The 24,394-nt window shown below is 49.7% G+C and overlaps 1 protein-coding gene across 10 annotated transcripts in view; it reads right to left on the bottom strand.

Moving 5' to 3' along the window:
* The window catches only part of ANK1 (ankyrin 1), a 177,505-nt gene that overhangs the window by 30,295 nt on the left and 122,816 nt on the right, over positions 1–24,394 (bottom strand). For 8 of the 10 annotated variants that reach the window (XR_014775116.1, XM_084760015.1, XM_084760018.1 and 5 more), the window contains exons 14-36: positions 24,069–24,266; positions 23,146–23,244; positions 22,454–22,552; positions 18,406–18,603; positions 15,019–15,117; positions 13,554–13,652; positions 13,218–13,316; positions 12,141–12,233; positions 11,756–11,828; positions 11,083–11,106; positions 9,943–10,039; positions 9,569–9,647; positions 7,840–7,937; positions 7,522–7,746; positions 6,810–6,964; positions 6,238–6,449; positions 5,589–5,793; positions 5,176–5,272; positions 4,763–4,991; positions 1,937–2,062; positions 1,692–1,811; positions 478–556; positions 115–189 (exon numbers count right to left, since the gene is read on the bottom strand). Coding sequence is in view for 9 of the 10 variants with exons in the window: in XM_084760015.1 (XP_084616141.1) it covers positions 115–189; positions 478–556; positions 1,692–1,811; positions 1,937–2,062; positions 4,763–4,991; positions 5,176–5,272; positions 5,589–5,793; positions 6,238–6,449; positions 6,810–6,964; positions 7,522–7,746; positions 7,840–7,937; positions 9,569–9,647; positions 9,943–10,039; positions 11,083–11,106; positions 11,756–11,828; positions 12,141–12,233; positions 13,218–13,316; positions 13,554–13,652; positions 15,019–15,117; positions 18,406–18,603; positions 22,454–22,552; positions 23,146–23,244; positions 24,069–24,266 (2,878 nt within the window). In the remaining variant the exon portion in view is untranslated. The remainder of the gene's footprint in view (positions 1–114; positions 190–477; positions 557–1,691; positions 1,812–1,936; positions 2,063–4,762; positions 4,992–5,175; positions 5,273–5,588; positions 5,794–6,237; positions 6,450–6,809; positions 6,965–7,521; positions 7,747–7,839; positions 7,938–9,568; positions 9,648–9,942; positions 10,040–11,082; positions 11,107–11,755; positions 11,829–12,140; positions 12,234–13,217; positions 13,317–13,553; positions 13,653–15,018; positions 15,118–18,405; positions 18,604–22,453; positions 22,553–23,145; positions 23,245–24,068; positions 24,267–24,394) is intronic. The other 2 variants (XM_084760019.1, XM_084760025.1) reach the window with 1 other exon arrangement.

The raw sequence follows: 24,394 nt of genomic DNA, 5'->3' as shown, positions 1-24,394 counted from the left end.
CTTACAAAGCGGGCCAGCACAGTCTAGAGCGGTGGATGATACAAAGGGCCTGGAAGCCCTTCACCATGGGTCACCCAGGAAGAAGGGCTGAGGGGCGAGGTTTCCATAACTCACCTGCCCAGCTGAGGCCAAGGTGCTCTGTGATGACAGCCATCTTCATATCGGCTCGGTCTGTGTCACTGGTAAAACCTGGAAGACGCATTAGATTGCAGTTAGCAGCCCGGGCAGGTCACAACATGGATGAGGTGGGTGTGTGGCCCTTAAAGAAGGATGCTCAAGGCTAGATAGGGCCTTCACATCACTGCCATGAGGAAACCTAAGGGAAGGGCTTTGCCTTCTGCAGACAACTTAAGATGAACTGATTGATACCAGGACAGAGCCCTCGACAAGGGAGCCATTGACAGACTCCCTTGATGGGAACGCAGGCGCATTCTTATGAGAGCAAGCATGCTGAGGTGCTAGACTAGGGGGTCCTACCCAGCCGGGACTCGCTGAGGATGCTGTATCGAAGGGTCAGGGGTGTCAGGGTCCTTCTTCTGTCTTCTGTTCCACTTCCCTGCGGAAGACAAAGAAAGGGTGCCGTGGGTTTTTGGGTGCATTGCCTCTTAGAGAAGCTGATACAAGCTCTTGTGTTGTAAGGAAGGGGCACGGTGGTCCACGGCCTGATAGATTAAAAAAATGTGGTAAGATGTGGGAATGGAAGGAGGTTGGTGATACTCAATTACTTCTGTAATAATAACACTAATGGCAGGACCAGGTAGCCATGATCGCGTATGGAGCTCCATTTGACACAGCCACCTACGGGGCAGGGAGGTACAGTAACAGCTTCTGTTTCATTGGTGAGGAAACTGAGGCACAGAGAGTAGCTTGTACAAGGTCACCCAGTAGAGACAGACTTTGAATTTAAACTCGGTTTTTCTTTCTGGGTTCTCTTCTACTCAGTGACTTGTTTCTGACACTGGCCTCTGGCTTAGATCCAGGATCTATTTGCTTTGGGTACCAGAAATTACACTTGAGGGAGAAATAAGTTCACCCCCACCCCTGCCCCGGGAAGGAATTGAGAAATCGAGTCACATGTTTGAAGGCGGCCTTTTCTCTCTTCTAGGTCACCATGGAAGGCTAATGATTCAAACAGCAGCACAACAGCACTGACAGAAACATGGTCCAAGCAAGCAGCACCATGATCAGGGAGCAAGGAAAGTTCATTGATCAAGATTCCTTGGCTGAGCTTCGAAACCTGGGTTTTGACAGTAGTGGGGACACTGAGGTCCTCTTATTTGAGCAGCAAGAATGGCAAATAAATTGAAAAGAAACTTGACAACTTCTGTCTATGAGTAAGTGATCTTGGGCAAGTCCCCATTCAGCTGTACTCCCCAGAGGCCTCAAGAGCAGCAGGGGGGCTCTGTCCCCCCACATGCTAGGGAGGCTGGCTGTATGTGAACAGTCCTAAGAGCTCCTGACCCTGGCATGTGTTTTCTCCTCACATCATATAACCAGGCTTTGTGGACATTCCAGGGCAAGCTCTCTCTGCCTGGCTATAGTACAAATGTCCATAGCGCAGCAAGAGGCCTGAGGAGCCTGGGAATTCAAACCTAGTGTTTCAGAATGAAGAAAGAAGCCTTTTGGACATATGCCTGTTCTGGGGGTCTACCTGGGGAGTTCCTGAGGGACGCTGGCAGGCGGCAGCTCACCTTGGTACAGGGGGGCATGGTGATATTCAAGTGGCAGAGGATGTGCTGTGTGTCCTCGTATTTCATCGCCTTCCTCAGGAACGACAAGAACCCTCCCGGTTCGCGACTGCTGTCCCTCACCTAAATTCAATGACATACAGGGGGCTTAGCAGGACCCTTTATGCCCCTAAGCTAGTGTTCTTGGGAGTTCCTGCCTCCCAAAGTCCTAGACCAAGAAAAGAGGGGTGGCCACAGGAGGCCAGCACCTTCACAGGGATGGCCAAACGATTCTCTCGAAATGACTGGAAATGGAAGCTTCGCTGTTGGGCCGCTTTCTTGACAGGCACCAAGTTCCCAGAGAGCTCGGCAAACAGAGGCATTCCTTCCAGGACCTATAGGAGAAGAGAAACACGCTGAGCCCATGCAGAAATGCCGGTAACTTTCTGTGCTTCTCTCCTGCAAACCATCCCTCACACAGGGGGTGGCTGCTTGGTTAGGGGAAAGTGTCATAAATGAGCCACACTCCCTTGACGCAGACTTGTAATGAGCAGAACTTTCACATGCCCGCAGACAGAACTGTCCCCAAGCACTCGGTGGCCTCTTAGGCTACTCTTAGGTCAATCTGAAGATGGTTTGTTCAGGAGATGTACTGGAAAGCCAACAAATATTTCTCACATAAGAATCCCCTCTATGTATATATACTACACTATACTATACTATAACTATACTATACTATACTATACTATACTGTAACTATACTATAACTGTACTATACTATACTATACTATAACTATACTATACTATCCTATAACTGTACTATACTATACAATAACTATACTATACTATAACTGTACTATACTATAACTATACTATACTATACTATAACTATACTATACTATACTATAATTGTACTGTACTATAACTATACTATACAATAACTATACTATACTATAACTATACTGTACTATACTATAACTATACTATACTATAACTATACTATACTATACTATAACTATACTATACTATAACTATACTATACTATAACTATACTGTACTATACTATAACTATACTGTACTATACTATAACTATACTATACTATACTATACTATAACTATACTATACTATAACTATACTGTACTATACTATAACTATACTGTACTATACTATAACTATACTATACTATACTATACTATAACTATACTATACTATAACTATACTGTACTATACTATAACTATACTATACTATAACTATACTATACTATACTATAACTATACTATACTATAACTATACTGTACTATACTATAACTATACTATACTATACTATAACTATACTACACTATAACTATACTATACTATACTATAACTATACTATACTATAACTGTACTATACTATAACTGTACTATACTATAACTATACTATAACTGTACTATACTATAACTGTACTATACTATAACTATACTATACTATAACTATACTATACTAGCTTCAACTGAGATATCCTTATGAACCCATCTCACTGTTGAGGAAACTGAGGTCCACAGATAATAAATACTCCGACCAGTTAGTACTAAGAGCCATGCCCAAGTCTCAGTGCTTTACTTTTTTTTAGGGGGGTGGTGCGGCTATTTTCAAGACAGAGTTTCTCTTGAGTCCTGGCTGTCCTGGCCTCGCTTTGTAGGCCAGGCTGGCCTGGCTCTGCCTCCCAAGTGCTGGGATTAAAGGTGTGTGCCACCACTGCCTGGCCTAGTGGTGTACTTTTGGAACCAAGTCAGCTCTCCTGGTGAGCTCTTTTGTCAACTTGACACAAGCTAGAGTCATATTAGAAGAGGAAACCTCAATTAAGAAATGCCACCAACACGACTGGCCTCGGGCAAACCTGCAGTGCATTTTCCTGGCTGATGGTTGATATTGGAGGGCCCTGCTCACTGTTGGCCGAGCCACTCCTGGGCAAGGTGGTTCTGGGTTGTCTAAGAAATCAGGCTGAGCAAGCCATGAGGAGCAGTGCTCCTCCTTGGTTCTTACCTCAGTTCCTGCCTCTAGGTTCCTGACTTGAGTACCTGTCCTGATGTCCTTCCATGATAGACTGTGATGACACACACTGTAAACTGCAGTAAACCCTTCCCTCCCAAAGTTGCTTTTGGCTGTGATGTTCTGTCACAGCAATAGAAACCCTGACTAAGACATCTGCTTTCCTGGGCAAGTCCTGCTAAAATTCAGAGGCCAGACCCTCACAGGGTCCCTAGCTTATTATGCAAACATGAGAGGCAATCTTAGTATTTGTAGTAAGTTCAAATCCAGTTCCCATTCCTTTATGTATCGCCTGTTTGTTCCCCACAGCCCTGGCTTTCCCAGCTGTTACCATACCCCAGGGCTGCTGGTAGAAGCAGAGAGTTTGGGTCAAATCCTAAATCCTACAGCTACTATCTGTGTAGCTTGAATATTAATGACTCCTTACCCCTCTCTCCCAGTCTTGGCTTCCCAATGCATACACTGGGGATAGCAAAGGTGCCCATAGCTAAGAGATTCAAACCCTTTATAAGAAAAAAAAATTAAAAAAAAAAAAAACAAAACTGTGTGTGTACACACATGCATGCACACAGAACATGCACACAAGTGCCCACAGAGGCCAGAAGAGGGCTTTGGATCTTCTGAAACCGGAGTTACAGATGGTTGTGAGCTGTCTGATATGGGTGCTGGGAAGGAAACCCAGGCCTTCTGCAAGAGAAGTGCTCCTAACTGCTGAGCTAGTTCTCCAGCCTCGCAAGTTAATTTTAATTGTACCAGATGCACGTGAACTTCAGCAAGTGCCGATTCGTATCATACAAATCCGTAGGCCCAACCATCTACCACCTCCCTGAGATGCCCACGGTGTCGCCTCTTGTCTTTGTCATAACTTATCTAAGACGATTCTTGGGAGAAGAGCTCAAGAGAAATGTCCTAACAGTCCCTGCCACTTCAAGGTAGGACTTGTGGCCTGGCCATCGTGCTCTGTCAGGAGGCCAGCCACTAGAGCTGCCACCTGAACCCACGGCTTGACTTCCTTGTGGGAGGTGAGGAAAGCCTTCTGTAGGTGTTATGGGGAGCCAGACCTCTATGTCCCTGCTCCGTGCCACTTCCACAAAGTTTTCGTGCTGTTCCAGGGTCTTATCCACTTTGTCGTCTGTCATGCAGTAGCAGCGCAGCCGTCCTTCCCGGGGGTCATTCATCTTGGCAAAAATGACGAACTTGGCCATGTAGGGGACTGCCGTGAGCTCTTTGTACAAGAGAGTGGCGAAGTGCACAGCCTCCGCAGTCCGAGGACAGTCTGACAGCCAGAATCTAAAAGGAGAGGGCGAGTGGTGAGCGAGGCCACACAGCAGCCGTTGCACCCCGTCTGGTGGTCTTGTGGGGGCAGCGATAAAGGGATCTTAAGCCCAGCCTGGGAGAACAGGGCCAGGCCACAAGACGGCTCCCAGGTGGAGGATGGCTCTACCATGCTGGGCTAAGAAGGGCCGAGCCTCACCTGGCTGAGACATTGGTGGTAAAATTGGCACACTCGTTGGCATACACAAGCTTGGTTGTTCCTGTTATATCTTCCCACTGGGCTTGGTCAGTTCCACCTACAACACCAGGAGAAGGAGGCTGGGGGCTACTTTTCCATTCATAAGCCTGAAGCTTACCAATGTGCTAGGGACAGAAGTGGGACACCTGGGTGATGCTTGGCCTGCAGCCTGGGCACTCTATCTCCTCATGCTCTGGTGAGGGCTCCTCCTCAGGCCATAGACTTTTACTCAGGTCATTCTGTCCCGCGCCCCTGTCATCCCTAGGTAAGCCATAAGAGCCCAAGGCAGTTGGCTGGCTTCATCTTTTCACCACTCAGCGTGTTCCCCCAAACCAGCTGCTCCCAAGGAAGCAGGCACAGAGAATGCCACTCACCGATGACACTGCACAGTAGGCGCAGGCTAGTGGTGTCTCCCTCCCCACTGTCCCTGGGGTTGTCAGTCCATGAGGGAGGGAGTGGGATCCGAAGCCCAATGGGACGGTGGAACTTCCGGCGCCTTGGCTCAACAGTGACAATGGGGCTGAATGTGGCCTGGTTGCCCAGGAGCTTGGTCACCAGCTCATCTGGGATAGGCTGGGCCTGTGAAATGCCAGAGACAGAAGACTTAGCCCCAGGATAGTCAGTGGCTGGCCAGATAGGGTCAGCCAGGTACCCTCCTTGTTCAGGAGAGGAGGTGACCACACCCACTGGACTGTCCCATATGCTTTGATGGCAGTGGTGTCCACCTAGGCCTGACCCCATGGCTTAGCTGTCATTCTGAGCCATTTCTTCTGCCTCCTATTTCCATGTTTTCCTCAGCCCATTTCAGACCTCCTGTGGATCCTTTCTGGGGGGGGGGCACACTCAGTGGCCACCCTGGGATATCTTTGGCTCTTCAGGAAACATCTGTTCACCCCTCCCTCCCAGAGTTCCTCTTCCGGCTCAGATTCCCAGACAAAAATGCAGGAACGTTGTCAGGGGCAGGCCAGGTCTTCTCTAGAGCCAGACCTCTGAGTAGCCCTAGGCAAAGAGGGGATGCATCACCTGAAGAGCCAGCTTCACTTTCTTGGTGACAGCATTTTCGGGGAATGTTGCCTGTACCAGGGGCACCAGCTTGCTTCTCAGGGAGCCCCCTTCAGGACCGATGGTGTCGTAGTCCTGGCACAGCCGGGACATGATCACAAAGTACAGGGGGAAGTCAGTGGTGATGATGCGGCACACGCGCTTCTTCTCCAGCTCCTCCAGGCTCCCCAGCTCTGTAACCACAAGCTGCCTCAGGCTGAGCTGTCACTGTGGTCCCAGGGGCTCCACGTCCTGGACACACACACATACCCTCCCTAGGGGCTTGGCAGGGAGGTGGCCTAGAAAGAGTAGTGTCTGGACCCAGAGGCCCAGTGGAAGAGGCACTGGCCATGTGGTGGTGGTGGGGACATATTTCCACTCACATGTCCTGGGCATCCAGCTCTTGGTCATAAGGATCAACTCCTGCCTCTCTCTCAGCCTCCCAAAGTCTCCCAAAGCTCTCCAGGCAGTACTGGCAGACCACCTCAAGTGTGTAACCCTGGATTCCACCTTTGCAAAGTGAAGAACCCGCCTAGAACCCCAGGACCCCTTACCTTCATCCATGCCATTAAGGATCTGGTCCAGGTAGCTTTCTCCATAGCGGCTCTTGTGTTCCTTCCACACGGAGCCATTTTCACTCCTCAGAACCACCAGCTCACGGTCTCCACGGCCGTGGGAGGCAAAATGGGGGATTTCCACAATCACAGGGCTAAGAACAGAGCAAGGGGGGTGGGAGGGTGTCACCTAGAGGGGGCCAGATGCCTGGGCACAAGGGCAGTGGGCCCTGCTTACAGCCTGCATGGATGTGGAGGGATAGAACTGCCCTGGGTCCCTGAGGCTCCCAGAGCCCCTTTTATTCTTCTGGATGGACGACAGAGCTCTGGCGACCCCAGTAGGCTCCAGGCAGTGGAGACACGAGCACCTATGGGTCATTCCTCTTGAGGGTCTTAGAGACCCTTTGTGAGGAATGCCTTCCAGATGAACACCCTGATGCTTATATAGCTAAACCCCGGGGCCCCCAAGCCGCCAGGTTCTCTGTATCCTCGACTCTAGCATTCTCACACTCTGAGAGGACTGGGCCCCTTTAGAGTCGTGAACTGCTCCGTGGGCCCAAGAGACGCAGCCACGTCTGTTTGTCATCACAGCAGAGAAATGAGATGCTGCAACCTGCCTGGGTGGGGTGGTCCTTGGGGAGTCTCAGCTGAAGTGACAGGAACGGGGCCGGCGACACTAGCTGCACATAGTCCCCGTGAGGGCATATCTCACCTAAGGAACTGGGCCCCCGTAGGTCCCAGTGCGATGATCCTGCTGGCTAGACCCTCTTCCTCAGCCAGTGGGGGTGGTGTGCTCAGCTTCTGGGGCTTAACCAGGCGGCAGGTGATGCGTGTGGGCGCTGCGCACGTTCGGGGTGGGATCACCACCCTCAGGCCGTTATGGCGACTCCCTCTCATGGATCCTCCCCGGGCGTCAACCATGAAGCTCACCAGAAACCTAGAAGCAGAGTTAATTCATGACAGGGCCAACTTCCTTCTCAAGGACAGGGAAAAAAAAAAAAAGTAGGTCCTGGATCTGTGCAACACTCACCCTGTGTGGACAGGGCTAGCCACAGGGCTAATGTTGTCTGAGGTCTCTGTGGCTGGGCTGCTGGGGATGAGGGAGTCCTCATCATACTCTTTCGATGCCTGCAGAGAAGACAAGGGTCCCCTGTCTCTTAACACCCCAGGATACCCAAACATGTGCTCAGGTCCTGGAGCACCATGGAAGAAACCACTTCCACGAAATGAACTTGATCTCCAAAGGAGCATGGCTTCTGCTCACCTCAGGGTCTCTCCCTGCTCTGCTGTCCTCTGCTGGAGGCACAGATCACCTGCCCACCCTTCCCTCCTGCCTGCCCTGTCCTCCCCTCCCACACCCCAGAGCTGGTTCCAGATCCTGCACCATCACCTCACGGCTACTTGCCCTATTGGCGCCGTCATGGTGAGAGTCTGTGAGGTGGACCTGTCAGGCTCTGTGGGGCTTCCTGTTCCTCACTGGTAAAAGGACAATATTCCATACTCAGAGTTGACAGCAGCTCATAGGAGAAAACTAAACCCAACCCCTTATCCGGAGCCCGACATGGGCACTTAGTAGAAATGCACCATGTGGTTGCTGAGAATTGAACTCAGGACCTTTGGAAGAGCAGGCAGTGCTCTTAACCTCTGAGCCATCTCTCCAGCCCCGACTAAATGTTTTTAATTACCTGGTTGTATCAGAAAAATAAAGGAGTATTCTTCCGATTTAATAAAAAAGAAAGAAAGAAAGAAAGAAATGCAGGGCACACTTGTGTCTGGGTTTAGGACTTAAGCAAAGAGTTGGAAAGACATCTGGGGCTCTCCCTGGCATGTACAAACCCATGGGTTCTCTCCAGCAGGGAAGGGGAGACTGAAAAGAATGGGATGGATACGGGACAAAACTCACTCAGGTCCGCTGAGCTTGTCCCGGCTGCTTTGACAGATCCAGGGACAATGTCACAGTGGTACCAGCCCCCTACCCCCCTGCCCCCCCCCCCCCCCCCCCCGCTGTCTGCTTATCTCTTAAATATACAACAACATCGGTGCTGGATTGTACTGATATCCTAGCACGTTTTCAGACCCAGGGTTCTGCTTTTAGACTCGTGGCACTTGATGAGCTTGGCTGCCAGGCCTTAGGGCAGATAAGGCCAACCTCCAGCACCACACCAACCCTCCTCTCCCTAGAGAATGTTCTTTCTTGCTCTGCAGAGAAGTGCCAATGGCCTAATCTTTAACTGGAGGGCATTAGACGGTTTGAAATCATTCTCATCCTCCCTTTTTTTGGGGGGGAGGGGGCAAATTCAAGTGGAATGCCAGGAAGGCGCAAACCAGGGTTCTGCCACGAACAGTTATACTGAGAACAGAGCTCTGGTACTCTTCTGTCAGTGTCAGGGTCTCTGGGGAAAGACGAGGAAAGGCACTGCCACCTCTTAGAGAGTGGAAGCTGATGTGTCAGAGTTTCATTGTGCAGGCTGCACCACACCACATGAGGAAGGCTTCCTTCCTGGTCCCACAGCTGCCCCACCTGAATATCGCCCTGCATCTCTGCATGCTACGATGGTGTTTCTCTCACTCTGAGCCCTCCGAGGTTCCCAGAACCCACAGATGGTATAAGCAGTATGTCAACTGCACTCGGCTTCACAGAACACATGGAACCATGAAGGCGCTCTGAATGTGCCGTGAACGTGTCCCACTCTGGTCCCCATCATCCCTGGGTCGTACACGAACACAACCATGGAGTGTCCTCACTCCCTGCTCCTTACCTGTTCCTGGTCTTCAGATCGGATCACAACGGTCTCAGGTGTGACACAAGGAACCCTTGGGATGGCTGGAGATTCCACCCTATCAACCAGGGACGTCAGACAGTCAAAGGGCAGAGCATTTGAAGCGGACCCCCACCATCATTCCTAAGAAGCCTAAGGGACAGGCCTCAGTACCTGGCTCATCCACCCGTCACCCCATGCGCTAACATGTCTCCCCTGTCTACACCCTAACCCACGTGCCCCCTGCACCTTGAAGCCCCTCCATCCCCAGCCACACCCAGGCCTGGCTTTCACCTGCATCTCTACTTGGAGTCCTAGAGCTGCACCTGGCAATCTACGGGAAGATCCTCCCGCCCCCACTGAGCCCATCTTACACTTGGTCTAGCTTCGGCACAAAATCCAACAGCTCTTTCTCCTCACCCACATCTCGGGAGTCCCGCCTTTCAGCCTTCGAGCCAACAAGTTCTTCACCTGAAACCCAGGAGCTCAAGTGAGTGGCAGGCTGGAGACAAGGGATCTCTTTGGCTCTTAACAGGTACCTTTTCTGGGCCACCTCTCAATGTCTCCTCAAAAGTGGAGGTGGTTTTGGTTTCTGATGCTCCCAACGGCCTGTAGCCATAGAAATCCCCAGTCCTGTTCTTCCAGCCCCAGAGCCCAGGGTGGGCCAGTTCCTAGTCCCTCTGTCTTCCCCCAGCCTTGTAAGATGGAAACCAACAAATCCAAAAGGAAGATTCTTTTTGTTTGATGAGTTTGACACTGCACAATAGCTCTTTCAGAGTGTAAAAAGGAGTTATGGTTATAGACATTTCTTTCTTGTCTTTCTTTTTTCTTTTTCAAGACAGGGTTTCTCTGTGTAGCTCTGGATGTCCTGGGATTTGCTTTGTAGAGCAGGCTGGCCTTGAACTCAAGGATCCCTCTCTCTCTGCCTCCTGAGTGCTGGGATCAAAGGCATGCACCACCACACCCCGCTTAGGTTACAGATATTTCTAATGTACCATTACAGAGAAGAAATCAGTACTCAAACCTATTCCCTCAAGACTGTAGGCTTCTTTTTGTCACGGAAACCCCCTTTATTTCATTATTATTTCTAAATCGTGAGAATTCCTCATCCTGGAACTATTACTTGTAATTCTGATTCTCATAAAGAGGATCGAGCCACCTGCACCTAGATCATCAGCCTGCACACCCCTCCCCGCTCTGGCCTGCATGGAGCTGCAGTCTGGGCTCTGGGCCCCATCCTGACTATCGCCCTGCAGCAGGAGCCCTGGCCCTGTGATCTGGAGCTGACAGGAGATGGAAGTATAACTGTTCATGCAGGATGAGCACAAAACACAGCGGGCATGGGCACAGATACAGAGGTGGCTTCATGGTGTGCATGTCCTGTTTAGTCAGCTCCGGGCCCTGCATGGGGCCACGGAGGATGAAAAGCAGGCATGGGTTAGTGAGGACTCATGTGCTTATGGAGGGATGTGCTCTAGTGAGAAAGACCACAGGGAACAGAAAGCATTTCATACCCATTATAGTTATGTGAGCAGTTCCTGGAAGGCAAAGAAGAGCCAAGTTGAAGAGTGACAGCATCAGACCCAGTAAAGCGAGAGGTATGCGATTAAGGGGACATGTGCTACGACTGTCTAGCTGACAGTCACACAACCACCGAATTCCACACAGAAGCAAGCCCCTCCCTGCTACCCTGTGATTCTGTGAGGAAGTGGGGCTTACTTGGGAGAAGAAAGAAGGCAAAAGATACTCTGGAGATCACGTGAAGCCTTAATCACCCAGTGAAAATGGAAAAGACTCCAGTCTTTCTGCTCCACCACAGAATCAGAAAGACAGCTGACCAACATGTATTCTTAGTTTAAATGATTCTGCCTATCATTTGTCGAGGCTCAAGGAGAACGGCAGCCAGATGTTGCTGCAGCTGCGGGGTTGATCAAATGCAGGTGCATCATACATGCCAGCTAATTTGCATACAAAGGCTTGAGATCTAAAGATGTTAACCTATAAGTTCTCAATTTTTCTTCCCCTGGGATCTTCTGGAAGGAGTTATTTTTGTCAGTAGACAATATTTGTAAGACGTGGATCTTGCTAGTTTTGACGTATACTTGTATGGACAGCCTGAGCCTGTTTCGAGGGACTCCCAGGGCATCCTGAGAGAATGGGGCCCGAGTTCGTCACCAAAGATTTTACCTTCGTCTTCAGACACATCCAGGATCTCATCCACCGTCTCAGGGTAGCTCATCCGGTGTTTGTCACTGACTAACTGAAAGGAGAAAAGGCAGGGGTTCGAACCCACCCTACCTTCAAGCCCAGCTACTGCCCCAAACGAGCAGCCAAAGCTGATGCCGGGCAGGTACCATAGACAGGATGATGCCAGATCTCAGACTTGCCGCCATTACCAATCTCACCCCTTCCTCAAGCCTCATCCACCTCTTTGGACACTAGGTGGCAGTATAGCCCCACTTGCAGCTGCAGCGCCTACCAGGTGGGAAACTTTGGATTTGGGTAGTAATCCTCAGGGCCCATGGCTGCAGCTCAGGTGGCAGGGGTGCCTCGGGGAAGGGGGCTAACGTACCACGACGCCGGTTTCATCCGTGACCACCTTGAGCACGTCGGTTACAGAGATATAGCCCAAACGTTTGGCTATTGCCAGAGGTGTGGTTCCGTTCTAGGACAAACAGGACAAAGCACAAGCGGACACGGACTCAGAGGGGGAGATTCTGTCTGTTGCACAGAGACCAGGTATGCTTGGAACCTTCAGAGGTGCCCAAGAGGACAGAGACAGACTGGGCCTTGGAGCTAAGACGATCCGTGTACAAGGACGTGATCCCAAAGATGGAACAAGGCAGGAAGAAGATCAGGACACACTGGAGGCCCTCAGGGTTAAGCATTGTTCTGACAGGGGAATGAGGCTTTGCACCCCCTCCCCTACTAAGGAAGCCCCCATAAGCCAGCCTGCTCTTTCCTCAGAACTCCCCCAAGCTCTTTCCTCAGGTGTCAGTGACTGAGTGTCATGACAGCTAAAAGCAATCCTGAACTTCTTAGTTAACTAATTAGAGCAGTTGGAATCCACAACTTTCCGGAATGGCATAGGGACACATTTTATACTTTGATTTAAAGAGAAAGCGTTTAGTGAAAATTTTATGGTGTTGAAGCTTTCGTTCTCTTTGAAGTTCTTCTCTGCTTGCAGGATGTGCTGGGCTCCACATGGCTACAGCCCATCTGCAAACACACCTACAGGCAAGGGTCCACAGCTTTTCAAATTGGAAAGAGCCTTGCAGATAATCCTACAAACCTCACAGCCAAGATGGGAAATTTATCCTGGGCCACAATCGCCAGGGGTGCCTTTGAGGACCAAAGCACTTAAGTTTGTCCACTTGAGCCATACTGAACGTAGCTTCAAACACACCAAGTGTGTCCGCAGAAACAGTTACAAGCCAGAGGAGAGGAGGCAGGTGTTGGGCAAGACACTCTACAGTCACCAAAAAGAGAACCTTACTTATTCCAGTGTCTAAGGCCTGGAGTGCACACACAAGGCAGATACATCATATGGTGCACAGCTCTGTCCACACTCCAGGGTGTCAGTAACATTGTACGAAGTTAGGGATGCCCCCCCCAATGCTGTCTGACATGGGACCACGTGGGCACTCACCGAGCTGACCTCATTTGGAGAAGCACCACTCTTCAGGAGCAATGTTACAATGTCTGTGTGTCCTTGCTGAGCTGCTTGGTGCAAGGGGCTGTATCCTAGCTATGAAGTGAGGCAGACATTTGGCACGATCAGTTAACTGTTGGGGGTGGGTGAGAACTGCATACAAACTTTGAGTCCATCTACTAAGTCCCCCCACCCCCCACTCTCATTTCTCTCTTTAGGCTCAAAGCTCAGGACTGAGACAGGGCTTGGGATGGCTCTGGCTCCCTCCTAAGTAAGTGCCTAGGGGCTGTCAGCCTGGGAGGTGGGTGTAAGGTAACCCCTCCCACCCCGTACCTTGGTCTTGGCATTGACATCTGCTTGGTGCTGTAGCAAAAACTTCACCAGCTTGATGTTTCCGTAGTGACTGGCCACGTGGAGTGGGGTGTAACCCATCTGAAAGGCAAGCAATGAGCATGGGTGGCAAGGCACCATCAGAGCCACGCTTAGATGGAGTCCGGCAGCTTAACGAGGGGAAGGAAGCCAGGAGGAAGGACGAGGGCATAGCTCTGATGCTGGTTAGAGAAGGGACAGGATTTGGTGTCAGACGAGTGAAGGCTGACGTCAGCCTGGAAGAGATGGCAAGGCAGAAAACTGCTAGCCCTTGGAGATGAGCGAGGACAGCTTATATGTAGCAGAGAGAGGACAGGGTGGGGACCTATGTCTGTGGCAATGCTTAGGAAGGCACAGGGTGGGGGGGGGAGTGGGGGAGGGGGAGAAGGGGAGGACTGGAGAGTGCTGCACCAGAATCCAAGAAGCAGGTTTTCGGTTTTTTTGTTTTTGTTTTTGTTTTTTTAGAAGGAGTGGGTAACGAGCTCGCTTGTGCTGAAAGGAGTGCTGGAAGGACAGACAGCCATGCACTGCTGTGCTGATGTTCATAACAGCAGGCTCATCTCTTCTACTCGGAGGGGGTGGAGCTGCACGGTAAGCATCCAGATGCTGCCTGAGTTTCTACAGTTTCTAAGAACGGACTGTGGCCTAAAGTGATGGGGCCACGGGAATTCGTATGACCGTGGACTGCAGTGCTAATTTCCCGAGAATCCATCCTATCGAGTTTCATTTGTTTATCCTTGGTGGGGATGGACAACACCCAGGGTGTTGCACATGGCTAGGCAAACGCTCTACCCTGGGTTACATCTTTGTCCTTAAGGCAGGTTTGCAAAAAAGAAACCAGCGCTCCTCTTCCATGCAGTTCCTTATTCCACCAGCTGGAGGTGCTCTGTTCACCCTCTGGACTGGGCAGCTTCTTAATCTAGAAGTCACACTTTGCAACTCCTCTTACACCACAACACAGGGCTCTTTGCCACAAAGAGCTTGAGAGAAAGTCAAACTCCACTCCGTGCAATCTTGCTATAAAGGGGGCTGTACTTCCAAGCGACTAAGAGGAATCCTGGCTTCTCTCACCTGTGTCCCACACATGTGAGACATGACTTAGCGTCGCGTGCAAATACCCCTTACAGATTCTTATGATGAACTCAAAGGCCTAGCAAACTTTTAAAAATTCCAGTTATCAAGAGTGACCACAAACACTGGTTGTTCCAGACTCCTTAACAGTCTTAGGAAGAGGCAGAAAAGTGTTGATCCTCAGGGTTTTGTCTCCACTGAGGAGACAACTGCCAAGATGTGAGGGTGTGCCCCTGTGATGTTCTAAGGTGTACAAGGTTCTAAGGTTCTATGAGGGTACAGCTAGGTGGATGGTGACGGAGCAGGCAGCTAAGGGAGGGAGCCTTTACAGATGCAGGTCTGGGGTTGCCCGCCTTACCCGGGTGGTAGCATCCACTGTGACATGATGTTTGATCAGCACGTCTGCCACTGGAACGTGGCCTTCTTGTGCTACCAGGTGGAGAGGGGTGAGTCCACTCTAAAAAGAAACAGATGTGTATCAGCTTTGAGCCAAGGAAGAACTCCAGGCTATAATGACAAAACTGTGAGGCTTGAAACACCCAAGCCTATGCAGTCCCAAACTAGCTGGTTATTTGGCAAAAACTTTTTCTTATCCTGGGCCTCCATGCCCTTGCCTGGATGTCAGGTGACTAACCTAGGAAGGGTCACACAGTTTTTTCTGTTCATGGCCAGACTGCTATGATATGAACGATCTTTGCCAACCCTGGTGACAGACAGTTCTAACCAACACGGAAACCACTGGGCATGGCTGAGTTCCAGTAAAGCTTTATGGCATAAGCAGCGGGCTGGGGTTGTCCCATAGACAATTAGCATAACGAAGCCTTTCAATTGTAGCCATCGTTACTTCCATGGTAAACTTCTGTGCCTTGGTTTCCTGGTCTAAAAGATGGAGGCTAACCCTGACTAGCTCAAGGGCGGAGTGGGAGCATCTGAGAAAGCACCACCCATGTGCAGTCATGCTAGAACTTCTGAAAACATGCCTTACCACTGCCCCGCACCCCAAAGCACTGTAAGTAGGGGTGGGCCACACAGGGAGGGCAAGGACCACATTCTTGGGCTGTCACAGGCATTGACTACTGTGTGGGGGCTTGTACAAACACCGCTGTGAAAGTCTGTTTCACTTTATTCCCTGTTGAATACGCACGCCCAACCCCAGTTCCCATCAAATGATTCCCTTTGCTTCCGTGCTTCCTCAGGCTGCCAAGCTCCGAATCCTGCCTCTAATCTGTTAGTTTGTGTTTTGTAATTGGTGAATTGAAATCATTAATACTGAGAGTTACAAATGAGCAGTGCTTATCAATCCCTGTTATTTTGTTGTTATGGCATGGGTTTCCCCACCCTGCTTTTTTGATATGCTGGTCAGGGATAATTTATCCCTTGTATTTTCTTCAGTGTGTTTAACCCGCAAGAATTGTCAGGCTACAAAATGGGAAAAGATTTTTTACCAATAATACATCTGATTGAGGGTTAATATCTAAAATGTATAAAGAACTAAAAAAAAAAACCTTAGCATTAAGAAAACAAATAACCCAATTAAAATAACCCACAAAGACAAAACATGAATGTCCGAGAAACACTTAGGGTTATAAGGGTTCAATACCCGTATCAATCAGGGAATGAAAATCAAAACTACACCTGTCAGAATGGCCAAGATCAATAAAACAAATGGCAGCTCATGCTGGCCAGGATGTGAGGTAAGGGGTACACTCATCCATTGCTTCCGGGAGTGCAAACTTGTACAGCCACTGTGGAAATCAGTGTGGCAGCTCCTCGGGAGCTGGGAGCAGGACCTACTCCAAAATGCAGGCATGCTACTCTTGGGACTAAGCCTGAGAACTCTTCTTCCTATTATAGAGGAGCCATGTTCATTGCTGCTCTACTCAAAATAGGCAGAAACTGGAAACAGCTTAGACATCCAAAGAGATGAGTGCCTAATGAAAATGTGGTATGTAGACACAGCGGAATATTGTTCAGCTGTTTTTTAAAAAAAATTAAATCATTAGGGCTGGAGAGATGGCTCAGCAGTTGAGGGCACTGACTGCTCTTCCAGATGACTGGGTTCAAATCCCAGCACCCGTGTCTGTAACTCCAAGATCTGACACTCTCACACAGACACACGTGTAGGCAAAACACCAATGCACATAAAAAGAAAATAAACAAATCATTTCTTAAAAATTAAATCATGACATACACAGGTAAATGGATAAAGTTTGGGGGGGGGGGAAATATCCTGAATGGAGTAACTCAGACCACGGAGGACAAATACGGTATGTATTCTCTTGTATGAGCACATTGGCTTTTAAGCCTGCGATTGTCATTTTACATGCCATACAACCACAGTGGTCAGGTAGAGAGGGAGGAACTGGGGAGAGGGGATACCCCAAGGAAGGGGAAACAGAACAAATAGTTATAAAGAGACTGGGGTGGGAGGATTAAACAGAGATGGGGAGGGAGGTGTGTGACAAGGGAGGGAATACAGGAAGGGACAACTGACACTAACTGTACTTGAAGAGTTGGTCACATGGAAACCTACTGCAGTAAAAGCTTCTTAAAATATACACACGCATAAGAGAAATCTAAATGAAGTCACCGGGCGGTGGAGGAGTCAAAGCCCCAACTTGACACCTTTCACCACCAAGTGAACCCTCCAGTGCCGGGGATGGGCTAACCCTAGTGAGCTGTTGGCCAAGGCAGCTCGATGCAAACCCCCAAACAACTCAGGCTGTAGCCAAAGCTATCGGTTTCCCTTTGCAAACTAACAGTAAGGTCCTATTGCTGAAGGCCACACCTACATATCTCATAGACTACGAAGTCAAGCTGGTGCCTAACTATAGCCTTCACCTCTACTGACTGGCTGGTATTCACAGGACTGGGAGGTACTCTGCATGCAGCCAGAAGAGCAAGATAACCAACCATGCTACAGACCCCGTGATTTATGGTGACGACCGGCCTGCCTGAAATGCTGCCTTAATAGCGGCACAAATGTCATGGGACTGACCAACCACTTTTTGGTTAGATTTAAGGCTCACTTCATGAGATGGAACTCATGCCTGACACTTCTTGGGTGGTCAAGAACCCAAGTCTAGGTAGGTCACGGGCCTAAGGAAAACAAAAGCTTTGTTCTGCTAAGGAAACACAGCAATAAAATGACTCCTAATGACTTTGTGTTTTACTCATAGAGTGGTGCCTTGCACAGCCATCATCAAAGAAGCTTCCTCCTTCAGCAGAGAGGAGTGAAAACAGAGACCCACACCTGGACAATGTGCAGAGAGCAAGAGACTTGGGAACGCCCAGTCCTAAATGGGATGTCTTCGTGGAGCCCCTCCCCTAGGGCTCAGGGAACCCCGTGGAAGAGGATGCTAATAGACAGGAGTCAGAGGGGATGGGTGACACCTAGGAAAACATGTGGTCCACCACAGGAAGTAGATATTCAGCTCCAAATTGTGCAAAGTACTCCTGAGCATAGATGCTGGCCTACATTGGGGCAAATACACTTTGGGTTTCCATGGAGGTCTCTTTGTAGATCCTCAAAGGAGTATAGAAAGGCACTGTCACTCAGGAAGGTATAAAGGCTCGGGGCTCACTGCCTTATGAGCCAGCTGAGAATTCAGAATGACACTGAGGTGAAACTTGCACAGGGCTGTTATCAGAGTCCCACCCACACATCTCATGCAGAACACTGGCAAGTAGGTGCTTAGCACATAAGCTGACCCCTACACTATCAGGGAAACTCAGAAGGGCCTACCTTGTTCCCCAGGTTGACGTTGGCTTGCTTTGACAGGAGAAGAGTGACCATTTCTGTGTGGCCCTCTTGAGCAGCCAGGTGAAGCGGGGTCACTCCTTGTACAGACTCCGCATTCGCTGACCCTCCATACTGCAGCAGGCTGCGGGCCACCTCTATCTGGTTCTGCTTGGCAGCAATGTGCAAAGGAGTGTAGCCATTCTGAAACGGAAGAAGGTACCCGAGCCCTGTGACCCAAGGTCATGGCAGGAGAGCACAAGAGAGGGCTGGCCTGGCTCGTCCTCTGAGCAAGGCTGTGGTCTTCAAGGAAAACGTGTTAAATGAAACAAATAGATAAAGTGCTGGGTCTGGATCTGGAGCTGCAGGCTCCCAGAGCTGGCCGAGCTCTGCACCCTCCTCACCATCTGTCAGTGTGATCTTTCTCAGATGAGTTGCTGGGCAGGTAGCACCGTGGCCAAGCAGGATTCAGATTCCAACTTGAAGGTAAGGTAGACAAGAGTTAAAGTTCCCCATCTCTCCCTCCTGGCAGGAAGGACTCAGGAGAGAAGCAGGGAACACATCTGTAATCCCAGAGACTGAGGCAGGATGAGCCTAAAGCCAGCCAGTGCCACGTAGTGAGACAATGTCTCAAAAAAAAGACTAGTTCTTGAGAAGCTAACATTTCCTCTTAAGTATGCATTACTGTTCTTTTCTTTCCTTAAAAAAAAAAAAGATCTATTTATTATGTGTACAGCTTTCTGCCTGCATGTGTGCCTGTGTGCCAGAAGAGGGCACCAGATCTCATTATAGATAGTTAGGAGCCACCATGTAGTTGCTGGGAATTGAACTCAGGATCTCTGGAAGAGCAGCTAGTGCTCTTAACCTCTGAGCCATCTCTCCAGCCCCCTCCCCTTATTTTCATTTTTCAAGACAAGATTTCTCTGCGTAGCCCTGTCTGGAACTCACTTTGCAGGCCAGGCTGGCCTCAAACTCAGAGATCACTTGCCTCTGTGCTGGGATTGAAAGTGTGCGCCACCACTGTCTTAAAGAACATTAACAGTAGGGGAAACATCTGCTTTGTTTATTTCTTAAAAAAAAATACTGGGTGGATAAAATGTAGTTATGTACTTGCAAGGAAGCGCTTTATAGAAGTAAGGCGTGAGAACAGGGCCGTCCTGTGTGATGGCTTTGCCATATACTGCTGGGCAAGACAGGACGGCAAGTGTTGACCAAACCAGTTAACCATGCCAGCTGTATTAGGGTCTCACCATGTAGTCCAAGCTGGCCTGGAGTTACAATATAACTCAGGGAGACCTCAAACTTGAGGCATTCTCCTGCCTTAGACTCTAAAGTGCTGGAAATATAGGTGTTAAACTACCACTCCAAACTTTAGATTTCATTTATTTATGTCATTTTGGTAGCAAAACATTGTCAGTGGTTGGGTTTCTAGTGTAAGTAAGTTCCTCATCCTACTGCAGAGAGGTGACAGGTGGGCCAGTTGGTCACCTTGTTGGAAACTGTTTCTATGACCTTACTGGAGTGTTACCCCCAACCACTTATAAGGAAGGCGGGTACCACTGCCCTAGCTTGTGATAAAACTACTCTGAGGTTTTACCCAATATTACTCAATGAACAGCTGACCCTGTAGGTACTGTTGGCTTCCTGAACTGTGGTGTGTGCATCACACTTGAGACCTTGTTCAGTGCAGAACCGGATCCAGAAGGTGGTCTGGGTTCCTAAGCAGTCCCCAGGTGATGCTGAGGCTGCTGGTCCACGAACCACTTTGAGTAGCCGAGCCCTGGAATATATTCAGAGCGGAGGAGTGCCAAGCCAGCGGACTTCTAGGGCAGGATCCATGACCTCCTGGACCTATGCCTACCTAGCCTACACAGCAGACAGTTACTGTGTGTCTCCAGACAAATGCTTTACCACACTGACCTGCATTCCTCAAAGTGTCCTTGAACTGTCACTTGCCACCCACTGTCTTACTGAGAGTCCACCAACATTTCTGGTTGAGATCTCAGAGTGAATCAGGAGCAAGCAAGGTTTATTGAAGCTTTTTTTTTTTTTAAATGCCCAAGGCACAGTCATTGGATGTACCACCAGCAATCCCAGGTCACTTGGGCTGCTATGGGTATCTAACACACTGGCATGAGCAGACTCTGATTTGTCTGGGGCAAGCTTGCCCTGGAGACGGCTAAACTTTCCAGGTCACCTTAGGTCAAAATGGAAGGTATGAGTCACTGACCATCTCAGAGCATGGACCAACCCACCAGAGTGTCCCCCAAACCAGGACAAAAGGAATGATGACCTTTTGTGGGTGACAAGGAGAAATGACAATTAGGTCAGAGAACCGGGAGAGGCCAGACAGGGCTATACGCCAGTAAAGGGTAAAAAGCTCCTTTCCCTAAGGAAGTAAGAGTAGGGAGGGCTGTTCTCAGGAGGAAGTCTGTTAGCATCAGACCAAGAAGGGGAGAGTTTGGTTTGGGTGCAAAGGGATTTGCTGTGAAATTCTACAAAATTGCCAGACTACTTTGGAAACTATTTTTTGCCATGGAAACAAACCCCATCTGTGCAGGCTTTGGGCTGCCTTTCTTTCTCTTTAAATATCATGAACCTGGCTCCAGCTCCTTTTATATAAGTGGGAATGAGGAGGAGGAGGAGGAGGAGGAGGGGAGTCCGGCTTTTTATTTTTAGAAGCAGGAGTAAGTCAACATCTTAGCCGGCTGTGTGCTGCCTCTGCACAATGACGTAGGGCTCGCTAGCACAGGAGGCAGGAGTAGGGCCGGAGCCTGAGGAAGACAAGGGCTTCCTGAGACGTGCTGTGTTGGCAGGAGACAGGATGCTGTGAGTTGAGGTGAGGTTCTACCGAGCAGGGAAAACAAAGGGCGTCTCTTCCCCATTGGTGAAACTGGCTAGTGTCTGTTGAAGTGCACAGTGTCCCATTGCATGACTTGCTCCTTGGTGGGCAGCACTGAGACCCCTGCTACTGTGTGACTGAGCACTGCCATAAATCATTCTCAGGCTGACTGCCCCCCCCCGCCCCTCCCCCACATCACAAGGCAGAGCTCCTGGTGCAGGGACCATGGGTGTCTCTTCTGTGCTGGCCACGACTTTCTCTTCCTGGCCACCAGTCTCATGGTGTTCTACTGCCTCTCACAGATACAAACCCCACTCTTCCCTAGGGGTAGTCTGGTCCCCAAAAGACTCCTCTGTCCTCTGGCTTTTGTTTTTTAAATTCTCCTTCCCTGGTCTCTTGAGGATCATGGAGTCCTATACTTGGCAACACGTTTAATAAGCCAGGTGTGCAACCCATGCAGAGTATATGGGTGTGAAAGCCCTCATCGCAATGTCTATATTCAAAAATAGAACAGACTAGGGTGACCCTCACATTGCTTCAAGGTCCAGATAGCCCTAGGCATACCCACTGCACCCAACACCAGAACGCTTGGAAAGCTGGCTACAGATGAGACATCCCAGGGGCCACAGCCCCACTAAGTGACGTCCCTGAGAACAAGACCTGTGGCTCTGGAAGAGTCTCACGCACCAGACCTTTGACCATCACTGCTTACAAAGTACAGGCGGCATATAGCCAGTGGGGTAGCTGACGTGTGGGGTGTAAATTGATTTCCACTGTGGTGAAGGGCCTTCTGACTGAAAGTGTTGCCCACTGAAGATGAGAACACACAACGAGCCCTCAGATAGCATCAGTGATCCTGCAGCTGGCATTTGTGAAGGTGTGTTGACATGTCTGTGTTTACAGAGTCAAACACGAAACCTCTGAGGTTGCTTAAGACCAGCGGTTCTCAGCCTTTGAGAGTTGGACGGCCCTTTCACGGGGGCTGCATATCAGATATCCTGCATATCAGGCCTTTACATTACAATTCATAACAGTGACAAAATTGTTGTTATGAAGTAGCAATGAAAAGTATTTTATGGTTGGGGGGATCACTACAACATGAAGAATAATACACAATACACAATACACTATAATACACATATTTTGAAAGGTCGCAGCTTTAGGAAAGTTGAGAAGCACAACTTTAGACAAGAGCTGGTCCAGGGGTCTTACCCAGGCAGGGCTGTGCGGGGAGCCACCTCGGGGAAGGAGGAGCTTGACGATGTCCAAGTTGTTGTGATGGACGGCCACATGCAGGGGGGTCAAGCCATTCTGCAGAGTGACAAAGCAGAGGGGAAATGAACAGCTTCGCCTCTGTGAGGCATCATTTAGGCAACCGGATCCACTCTTCAATCCATGACCCTTTTTCCCCAGGTAAGTACCCACCCAACACTGGGCTGGGGGACATAGTTCAGTGATAGAGACTTCGGCCAGCATGCGCAAGCCCCAGATTTCATTCCATCACAATGAAATCTAGGAAAACAAATCTTTTATTTAAGGCTAGGGGTATAGCTCAGTAGAGAGCTCACCTAGCACACTCTAGTGCTGGGTCCTATCATCAATACTGTGGGGGAAAAAAATCTGCCCAAAGCCAGTCTTGAAGGAGAGCCACTGAAAGGCAGTTCCAGCAGGGTGTAGTACCCTTCTTCATCCCCAGGGTGGGGTGGGGGTGGGGAAGTGAGCCACAACATCATCACACTTGTTTGGAGTAGGTACCAAGTCCTTCCAAGGCTTTTGTCAGGATTACTTTCTCCAAAGACCATTCTCAATGGAAGGCTGTCCATGCAAGAGAGGTGATTCCCAGTGGGGAACCCTGTCCTCTCTCGCTTCCTCTAACCCAAGAGGAAAGGAAAGTTCAAGCTCACCTTTCCGGCTGCATTGGGATGTGCGTCGCGTTCTAATAGCAGCTCTGCCACTCGCACCTTCCCGTACTTAGCAGCCACGTGGAGAGGGGTAAATCCTTTCTGAGGAGAAACACAGGCCATCAGGACCGTGGGAGCCAGTGCCACTGCTCTGACAGAAGGCATGGTTAGGGCTTCTACCTTAACTAGCATGGGAATGCCAACGGGACAGAAAGACCTGAGTATTTTGATCCTCGCAAGTGGCTACAAGCCTCGAAGTACCTGCTGGTACTCTAACATGAAAAGTAAGAGAAAGCTGCCTCTGATGTTGTCAAATGGTTGTTGACTCAGAGAGGCAGGGGGTGTGTCTTTTGGCTGTTTTGTTATTGTTCCTTTAAAGATAATCTTAATATGTGGTCCAGGCTGGCCTTGAACTCCAGATCCCTTCGCTTCATGTTCTGAAGTATTGGGACCACGGGCGTGTGTCACTGTGTCCATCACAATCTTACCTAGTTAGCCAGTTTTTGTTTGCATCTCCGGAGAGTGAACTGGGGCCTTGTACATACCAGGCAAGCACTCCTCTACCAAGCTACTTCCCAGTCCTGGAGCCCTTTGATCCTTTCAGTATCTCAGGAGCCTGTCAGATTGGACTACAGCAAATGCCTAGCAATTTAACTATGGTAGGAGAAGCAGAAAGCCTGGGTAGGAGCAGAGCCCGACAGTGCCCTTTATGGGGAAGGAGATGACACAATGGGCCTACAGTGTCTCACGACCACAAAAAAGGTTAGAGGGGGGATCCCCTCAGAGCCTCAGGCCCAGCCTACTGCTTCTTAAAAGAACAATATATATATATCCCGTCTCCGCTTTCCAGGTGCTGTGGTCACTGGGTCAGGTGTTCGGCCACTAAACCTTGGCAGCCTGTTACTTTCTGAGAACTGGAACAGTACCTTGGTCATGCAGGCTTGCGATGCCTCCTTCTCCAGCAGGGCCAGGGCTGTGTCTACATGGCCCTCGCGGGCTGCGGTGTGCAGGGACGTGTGGCCAGCAGTGGTAGCCAGGTTGGGGCTGGCACCGTTCTCCAGCAGAAGCTTCACCATGCTCGTGTGGCCAATGCGAGCGGCACAGTGAAGCGGCGTCTGGTCGTCCTGGAGTCCAGGGTGGAAGCACAGAACTGGAAATGTTAACCTTCCCAAGCCCAGCTCACTGGGAGGTGAGGCCAGCGAGTGCAAGTGACTCAGGAATGGACCAGGCAGTGGTGGCACATGCCTTTAAT

The sequence above is a fragment of the Acomys minous genome (assembly GCF_964271855.1).
Source record: "Acomys minous genome assembly, chromosome: 15".
In the NCBI taxonomy this organism is placed as follows: domain Eukaryota; kingdom Metazoa; phylum Chordata; class Mammalia; order Rodentia; family Muridae; genus Acomys; species Acomys minous.
Note: the sequence above shows the minus strand (reverse complement) of the source record. Positions and strands in the feature narration are given on the sequence as shown.